Source organism: Triticum urartu, chromosome 3A, assembly GCF_056163025.1.
Source record: "Triticum urartu cultivar PI428250 chromosome 3A, HENAU_Tu73, whole genome shotgun sequence".
Taxonomy (NCBI): Eukaryota; Viridiplantae; Streptophyta; class Magnoliopsida; order Poales; family Poaceae; genus Triticum; species Triticum urartu.
The window spans coordinates 20847030-20856635 of NC_141875.1; the positions used below are offsets into that span (position 1 = coordinate 20847030).

At 41.0% G+C, this 9606-nt stretch overlaps 1 protein-coding gene across 2 annotated transcripts; it reads right to left on the bottom strand.

The window, feature by feature from the left end:
* Positions 1 to 1494: 1494 nt before the first annotated feature.
* LOC125542438 (uncharacterized) lies at positions 1495 to 3713 on the bottom strand. 2 transcript variants are annotated; one of them, XM_048705483.2, is made up of 4 exons: positions 2642 to 3713; positions 2120 to 2265; positions 1913 to 2032; positions 1495 to 1826 (listed from the first exon to the last, which is right to left on the bottom strand). In XM_048705483.2, the coding sequence occupies exons 1-2, from the start codon at positions 3256 to 3258 to the stop codon at positions 2127 to 2129; spliced, it is 756 nt and encodes a 251-aa protein (XP_048561440.1). In that variant the 5' UTR covers positions 3259 to 3713; the 3' UTR covers positions 1495 to 1826; positions 1913 to 2032; positions 2120 to 2126. The 2 variants fall into 2 exon arrangements, with proteins under 2 accessions (XP_048561440.1, XP_048561439.1); XM_048705482.2 differs by having other exon boundaries at positions 1499 to 1826; positions 2127 to 2265.
* Between the last annotated feature and the right edge of the window lie 5893 nt (positions 3714 to 9606).

The window sequence follows — 9606 nt, forward strand, 5'->3', positions numbered from 1 at the left end:
TCGTTTTACTTCTTAATCTTCTTTCAAGAAATTTTGAGGCCCTCTATTATTAGAAGTTGAACTTCTTGTTATTTAAATTTTGAACTTCTTGTTTCCATTCCTTAATAACGAGGAAAATCTGAGTTTTCTATAATCATCGAAGTTCTCCATCTTTTTAATATGGACTTCCTGCTTTTATTTCTTAATCTTTTTTATGAAATTTTGAAGCGCTCTATTATTAAAAGTTGAACTTCTTGTTATTTAATTTCTGAACTTCTTGTTTCCATTCTTTAATAACGAGAAAAATCTGAGTTTTCTGTAATCATCAAACTTCTCCATATTTTTAATATGGACTTCCTCGTTTTATTTCTTAATCTTCTTTCAAGAAATTTTGAGGCCCTCTATTATTAAAAGTTGAACTTCTTGTTATTTAAATTTTGAACTTCTTGTTTCCATTCCTTAATAACGAGGAAAATCTGAGTTTTCTATAATCATCGAACTTCTCCATCTTTTTAATATGGACTTCCTGCTTTTATTTCTTAATCTTTTTTATGAAATTTTGAAGCGCTCTATTTTTAAAAGTTGGACTTCTTGTTATTTTATTTTTAAACTTCTTGTTTACATTCTTTAATAACGAGGAAATTTGACTTTTCTCTAATCATCAAATTTTCTCCATCTTTTTAATATGGACTTCCTGGTTTTATTTCTTTTAGTAACGGAAAAAATCCTACTTTTTGATAGACATCGAGTAGCTCCGTTTTTAAATTTGAACTTCTAGTTTTATTTTAACAAAGAAAAACTTTTTTATAAAATTGTTTGAGATGCTTTTTTTGATGACCTTCTTTGGGTTTGTAACAAGACTTGGTGCGATGCGACATGATACGACATAATAGTCTTTAGGGTGGCGGGGATGGCGGCGCGTCCGGAGGAGGCAGGGCTGACGACACGCCTGGAAGGAGGCGGCGGTGAGGAGGTGCACCATAGCAGGGTGGGCGGCGCCCGGAGGTTGAAGTGGGGAAGGGTGGGCGACGGGGATAAGGGGGGTCGGGGCGCTTTGGGCTTTTTCTTTGTTTTATTCTTATGTATGGGAAAAATCCGAGTTGTGTAATAATTTTCGAACTGCTCCGCTTTTTAAAATGAATTTCTTGATTTTATTCTTTATTAACAAGGAAAATCTAAGTTTTTTATATAAATTGAACTACTTCATTTTAAATTTTGAACTTCATCGTTTTATTCTTTAGTATTGAAGAAAATCCCTTTTGCACTTCTTGGTTTTATTCTTTAGTAATGAGCAAAAATCTGCGTTTCTTATAAACATTAAATTGCTCTATCTTTTAATTTGGACATCTTGTTTAATTTTCCATTAACGGGAAAAATCCAAGTTTTGTAATAAATGAAAAACATTGAACCACTCCCTTATTTTAATTTGGCCTTCTAGGTTTTTGGCGGCAATTGGCAAACCAACACAAAACCCCTATCCGGTGCATACCAAATTGTTGGGAGTTTTTTTGTTAGTTTTGTAAAATTACCATCCACCATGCTAGAGCAGGTAAAACACCCAAAGTGAAAGCCACCGTCGCTAGGTGAATTGTGTCCACAACCATGTTGGTGGAAGTATGCGAAAATGTTGGATGGACTGTGATGATACTTGGCTGGAGCCTTTGGTTGTTTCATATGCCCAAGTTATAATTTTGTTGTTGGTTCATCAGTTTGTTTGTGCAACAAATTTACAGCATGGTATTAATTGGTCTTAAATTGCTCTGCTCAACTCGATCAGAAAATTAACAGACTACTGTATCAGACACCGCCGTGGGCAAGCCAAGTTAATGCGCCTTCAGCTCATAACCCTGCTAGACACAAGCAAAATGACTAGATGAGAAAGTTTATCCTCTGTTATGCCTGAAAAATCATACTGTACTTGTAAGTTTATTACCTTTTCCCATGTGTCTTCTTGTTTCTCTAGCTTCACAAAGTTAGAGCGGCCACCGGTATTGATGGAGGAAAAAAAACTCTTTGTAGAAGAGAAGAAACCAAACTGTTCACTGATTGCCATCTGCAGTCACAAAAGCATTCGCCATAAATACCAGGATGCCAATACTATATAGCATTATTAAGATACATAAATATATGAAGTTTGTACCTACTACCTAATCGACAACTTGAGCCTTTTGTGTGCTGCTATTCTCAACAGGAGTGGGATCTGCCCGAGCAGAAATGGCCACAACAGGAGTTGTCACCTGCAGGTTTTCACCTGATGATTGCATGGAATTATTTAACGGCATGACACTGCAATTGCAAAAAAAAGATTGGACAAATTAAGGCATGTCATTTTAGGAAAATGAATGAAAGTTTGCTTTGCATAGTTTCTCTAACAAAATCATTTTCCTCATTTCTGGTACCTACTTTTTGTAACGCGGGTTCAATTTCCAGTAAACGTACACACCCATCCAAGAAACAAAGCAGTATACCTCAACTCTGTGTAGCTCAAGTTCCACAAATAACCAGCCGTGTATTTCCTGTGCAAGTTACCTAGAAATCACTAGATCCTAGACCCCATGTCTTCTTTTCTTTATAATCTCTGAACTTCAGATTAATAACTTTTCATTCATATACTGATAAGCTGTACAAGCTTAAGATAGTACCTTAAGAGAAGCATACATACCAGCAGAGAAGCAGCCATAGTTGGACGAGCTCACGACGCTCTTCTAAACAGAGTAGAGGCGAGTAGCTCATGGAGCTGCCCGCGTACAGCGGAAGGAAGCAAATGGAGTCGACGATGGCGGGGGGCATAGTTGAACGGCCTGAGGTGGCATAGTTGAACAGCCGAGGCGCTGGGGCGCCGGCTGTAGGTGGTGGACCGTTGTGGCAGTAGGTCATAGTGCCGTGGGTGGCGAGCTTTAGGTCGACACCTCCTCCAGCTGCAAGTCGACGCTCCCTGCAGCTGCAGGTCGATGCCACTTGTAGCTGCAGATAGTGCCCAATCCCCATCAACGGGGCTGCTACCAGCCCCCTCTGTGCGGACGTGGGTTGGTGGCTCCGATCCAGATGACCGGCCGCGGCAGCGTCCAGTGGCATCTCTGGCTCAATAGACCGTGGGCTTTTGGCGGCGAGCTTGTGTGACCTTGGAGGAGTTGACTTGCTACTGTTGAACGATGTGGACTGCAGCAGCTGCCATGTTTTGTTGATGCATATGCGAGGAGGAGGTGAGCAGCAGGACGGGCCGGGGGCATTGGTCGGGAGGTGGAGGAGCAGCGTGGATACGCTAGTCCGACGCCGCATCAGGCGGTGGTCAATGACCTGATCCACTATAGGAGATGTCCGACATTGTAGCTACTGCCGAAGGTGGGGGAGACCAAGGCAGCGTCCGGAGGTAGGGGACGAGCAGCTCCAGCGTGGAGGAAGGCCGCCGGCAGGGGATCGGGACGCCGCTGTCCCCAGTGGATCCCTGCCGGGGGAGTTCGCCGCCGCGTGGTGGCGACGGATCCCGAAAGGAAGCAGGGTGCATGGAGGAACAAGCGGTGGGGCAGAGGATCTCCACAATGGAGAGTGTCCTGAAGGTGGCGCGCGGCCTCGGATGCACGCCGGGGACATGGGTTTCGCCGGAGTTGGGCTGGGCGGCGGGACTGTTGGTGGCTGGGGCCCGGCGGCGGCGCGGTTGCTGGCGCGGGGCAGGAGGGAGGCAGTGGCCAGATGGGATCGGGGGAGGTGGGCTCGTGGGAGTGGGGTGGGGTGGTTTTTTTCTTTGTACCGGCCAGGAATCTCAGGAACACCTCGGTCGCTCCCTATATATGTGATCCAAATAGTTATTTTGGTCCCAGGATCAAAATAGTGCTATCCTATGTATATATATTGTCATATGATCTCTTATGTTAAAGTAACAATTCAATCACAATTTCAAATATGAATCATAAACTTCATTGAGAACTAATAAACTCTAATCTCAGTCATTGAGGCAATTGCAATTTATCATAACATAGGAAAGAGTCAATATAAGAGCTTTTCAACAAGTCCATATACTCAACCATCTTTTAGTCTTTCACAATTGCTAACACTCACGCAATATTTATGGTATGGAGTTTTAATCGGACACAGAGAAAGATAGGGGCTTGTAGTTTTGCCTCCCAATGTTTTACCTCAAGGGTAATGTCAACAATAATAGCTCATGCAGACTCACTTCCAATTAGCTATATGTATCTGGATCTTTCCAACACATTGTGCTTGCCAAAAGATAAAATGTAAAAAGGAAAGGTGAATATCACCATGACTCTTTGCATGAAGTATAAGATACGAATAAAAGATACGCCCTTCGCAGAGGGAAGTAGAGGTTGTCATGCGCTTTTATGGTTGGATGCACGAAATCTTAATGCAAAAGAACGTCACTTTATATTGTCACTTGTGATATGGACCTTTATTATGCAGTCCATCGCTTTTATTTCTTCCATATCACAAGATCGTATAAAGCTTATTTTCTCCACATTAATAAGTCATACATATTTAGAGAGCAATTTTTATTGCATGCACCGATGACAACTTACTTGAAGGATCTTACTCAATCCATAGGTAGGTATGGTGGACTCTCATGGCAAAACTGGGTTTAGGGATGTTTGGAAGCACAAGTAGTATTTCTACTTGGTGCAAAGAACTTGCCTAGCATGAGAGGGAAAGGCAAGCTCAATATGCTGGATGATCCATGACAATATAATTTATCTCAGATGTAAGAAAACATAACCCATTACGTTGTCTTACTTGTCCAACGTCAATTCTTTAGCATGTCATACTTTAATAAGTGCTCACAATCCTAAAAGATGTCCAAGATAGTATATTTATATGTGAACCTACCTTTCTTTATTACTTCCTATTAATTGCAACAATGACCAAAACTATGTTTGTCAACTCTCAACAACTTTTATTCATCATACTCTTTATATGTGAGCTCATTACTCTCCATAAGATCCATATGATCCCTTTATTTCTTTTTATATCTTCTCTTTTATTTTATTCCCTCAAGATCATAGCAAAATAATCAAGCCCTTGACTCAACACTAATCTTTATTATATATAGCTTACGGACTGGATTACATAGGAAGATCATAAAGCAAAACTCACAACTAGATCATACTAAAACTTTATTCTACTAGATCAAGATATTATCAAAAGGATCGACCTAAGAAAAACGGTAAAGATAAAAGTGATGGTGATATGATACCGGGGCACTCCCCCAAGCTTGGCAGTTGCCAAGGGGAGTGCCCATACCCATGTGTTTATATTTCCTTCCTTGGAGGTGGTGATGAAGGAGTTGTTGATGATGTAGGCTTGTCGTCCATCTTCCAAGGCATAGGCTCACCATCATAGAAGGATGATCGAGTCTTCGGAATCCTCAAATCTGCAGCCAAACTCATCCTCTTGAACCTATATTCATACTCAAAGTTTTGGTTTTGCAGGTCATAGATCTGGGCTTTGAGGCGCTCGATTTTGTCATGAAGCTTGAAGGTGGCCTCCCCAATGTCCTTGGCATCCAGCTTGTGGTTGTTGGTGAACTCCGTGATCATTATGTGATTGGAGTCGAGTCCACGCTCCACCATCTCCTGACACTTGAAAACTTGTTGCTCCATCGCCTCGAGCCTTGTCTCCACGCTCCCGGTCCTCCTTGGTCCCTCCACATCGCGGATGTGCAGCAACCCCTCACGCATCTCAATGGTTTGAGGGTGTTGCAGCACCTCCGCGAGGTAGGGGTTGATGACCTTCTCGAAGAACTTGTCCTTGGGGGCACTTGAAGACGCCATGGGGATCTAGATCTGTCAGAAAAACAGCTCGAAACAAAGACATGAGATATTTGCGTGATACGGTGGTCAAAACCTTCGGGAGATTATATAATGAGTTTTTACCGACCAAAAGAAGTATCAGGCAAGAAAACAGAATCCAGAAAGCACATGAGGTGCCCACAAGGCAAGGGGCGCGCCCTCCACCCTTGTGGAAGCCTCGTGTCCTTTCCGGTATGCTTCTTATTTTCCTATTTTTATATATATATTCCAAAACGAAGAAATATTGCTATTAGAACTGTTTTGGAGTCGGTTTACTTACCGTACCACATACCTATTCCTTTTCGGAGTCTGAAACGTTCCGGAAATTAACCCTTATGTATTCCTCCGGGGTTACGGTTTCAATAATATTAGTCTCAACATTTATAGGATTAACTGAGATATAATGTTTGATTCTTTGGCCGGTCACCACCTTTGGGTTTGTGCCTTCGAACTTGATGATTTTTATGGCACCGGAACGATAGACCTCCTCGATGACGTAAGGACCTTCCCATTTAGGGAGAAGTTTGCCTGCAAAAAAATCTTAAACGAGAGTTGTATAGAAACACATAATCACCTATATTAAACTCACGCTTTTGTATCCTTTTGTCATGCCATATTTTAACTTTTTCTTTAAACAGCTTGGCATTTTCATAGACTTGGGTTCTCCATTCATCAAGTGAGCTAATGTCAAATAACCTCTTCTCACCGGCAAGCTTGAAATCATAATTGAGCTCTTTAATGGCCCAATATGCCTTATGTTCTAGTTCGAGAGGTAAGTGACATGCTTTACCATAAACCATTTTATAGAGAGACATATCCATTGGATTTTTATATGCAGTTCTATAAGCCCATAATACATCATCAAGTTTCTTGGACCAATTCTTCCTAGATCTATTAACGGTCTTTTGCAAAATTAATTTGAGCTCTCTATTACTCAATTCTACTTGACCACTAGACTGCGGGTGATAAGGAGATGCAATTCTATGATTAACATCATACTTAGCAAGCATTTTACGAAAGGCACCATGAATAAAATGTGAACCACCATCAGTCATTAAATATCTAGGGACTCCAAACCTCGGGAAAATAACTTCTTTAAGCATCTTAATAGAGGTGTTATGATCAGCACTACTAGTTGGAATAGCTTCTAACCACTTAGTAACGTAATCAACAGCAACTAAAATATGTGTATACCCATTAGAGGAAGGAAACGGTCCCATATAATCAAAGCCCCAAACATCAAATTGTTCAATAACGAGTGAATAATTCATAGGCATTTCTTGACATCCACTAATATTACCAATTCTTTGACATTCATCACAATACAAGACAAACTTACGGGCATCCTTGGAGAGAGTAGGCCAATAAAAACCGGATTGCAATACCTTATGTGTAGTTCTATCTCCAGCATGGTGTCCTCCATAGGCTTCGGAGTGGCACTTGTGTAGGATCTGTTCCTGTTCATGCTCAGGTACACAACGTCTAATAACACCATGTACTTCTTCTTTATAAATATGTGGGTCATCCCAAAAGTAATGTCTTAAATCATAGAAAAACCTTTTCTTTTGATGGTATGTGAAACTAGGTGGTATAAATTTAGCAACAATATAATTAGCATAATCAGCATACCATGGAGCAGTACGAGAAGCATTTATGACATTTAATTGTTCATCAAGAAATCTATAATCAATAGGTAGTTGATGACCCACAATTATAGGGGATCTATCGTAGTCCTTTCGATAAGTAAGAGTGTCGAACCCAACGAGGAGCAGAAGGAAATGATAAGCGGTTTCCAGCAAGGTATTCTCAGCAAGTACTGAATAAGTGGTAACAGATAGTTTTGTGATAAGATAATTTGTAACGAGCAACAAGTAACAAAAGTAAATAAGGTGCAGCAAGGTGGCCCAATCCTTTTTGTAGCAAAGGACAAGCCTGGACAAACTCTTATAAGATGTAAAGCGCTCCCGAGGACACATGGGAATATCGTCAAGCCAGTTTTCATCACGTTCATATGATTCGCGTTCGGTACTTTGATAATTTGGTATGTTGGTGGACCGGTGCTTGGTTACTGCCCTTACTTGGACAAGCATCCCACTTATGATTAACCTCTATTGCAAGCATCCGCAACTACAACAAAAGTATTAAGGTAAACCTAACCATAGCATGAAACATATGGATCCAAATCAGCCACTTACGAAGCAACGCATAAACTAGGGTTTAAGGTTCTGTCACTCTAGCAACCCATCATCTACTTATTACTTCCCAATGCCTTCCTCTAGGCCCAAATAATGGTGAAGTGTCATGTAGTCGACGTTCACATAACACCACCAGAGGAGAGACAACATACATCTCATCAAAATATCGAACGAATACCAAATTCACATGACTACTAATAGCAAGACTTCTCCCATGTCCTCAGGAACAAAAGTAACTACTCACAAAGCATAAACATGTTCATAATCTGAGGGGTATGCATATAGGATCTAAACATATGATCTTCCACCAATTAAACCAACTAGCATCAAGTACAAGGAGTAATTAACACTACTAGCAACCTACTAGCACCAATCCCGGACTTGGAGACAAGAATTAGATACAAGAGATGAACTAGGGTTTTGAGATGAGATGGTACAAGAAGTATCGAGCATGGAGCGATTACTGAGAGAAAGCCGAGCATAATTTTTTTGAATAATCATTTCTCTTGAGAGCTCATGATTGGGGCATGAATATAACACTGACTTAAGCCTCCCCCAAGCTTGAGCGATGCTTTCTCCTTCGCGAGGCCAAAAATTATATATATAATTACGATCACGATAAACAAGATGCATAGGATAACACTTCTGGTGAAATTCCAATTTCAATCGCTTATAGTCCCATGATCCCATATCATCACATAGCCTATACCATGTCAATGCATCTACCTTCAAAGATAAAGGGAAGACCTTCTTCTTGATAACATCCTCGGGCATACCTGCAAGCTTAAATAATCCACAAACTTCATCCACATAGATTAAGTGTAAATCGGGATGCAATGTTCCATCTCTTGCAAAAGGATTAGCTAGCAGTTTCTCTATCATACCCGAAGGAATTTCAAAGTAAACATTTTCAGTAGGTTCAATAGGTTGAGGAGCAACTCTTTGCCCTACTGGTCGGGGTGAAGATACCCCCAAGAATCCCCTCAAAGGATTATGTTCCATAGTAACAAGTGACAGTAAATTTCAGCACACTATATAAATTTTTCCTTACCAAATTCCACCTACCAAAGGCGCTTCACTCCCCGGCAACGGCGCTATAAAAGAGTCTTGATGACCCACAAGTATAGGGGATCTATCATAGTCCCTTCGATAAGTAAGAGTGTCAAACCCAACGAGGAGCAGAAGGAAATGATAAGCGGTTTTTAGCAAGGTATTCTCTGCAAGCACTGAAATTATCGGTAACAGATAGTTTTGTGATAAGGTAATTTGTAACGAGTAGCAAATAATAAAAGTAAATAAGGTGCAGCAAGATGGCCCAATCCTTTTTGTAGCAAAGGACAAGCCTGGACAAACTCTTATATGAAGGAAAGCGCTCCCGAGGACACATGGGAATTATCGTCAAGCTAGTTTTCATCACGTTCATATGATTCACGTTCGGTACTTTGAATATTTTATATGTGGGTGGACCGGTGCTTGGGTACTGTCCTTACTTGGACAAGAATCCCACTTAGGATTAACCCCTATTGCAAGCATCCACAACTACAACAGAAGTATTAAGGTAAACCTAACCATAGCATGAAACATATGGATCCAAATCAGCCCCTTACGAAGCAACGCATAAACTAGGGTTT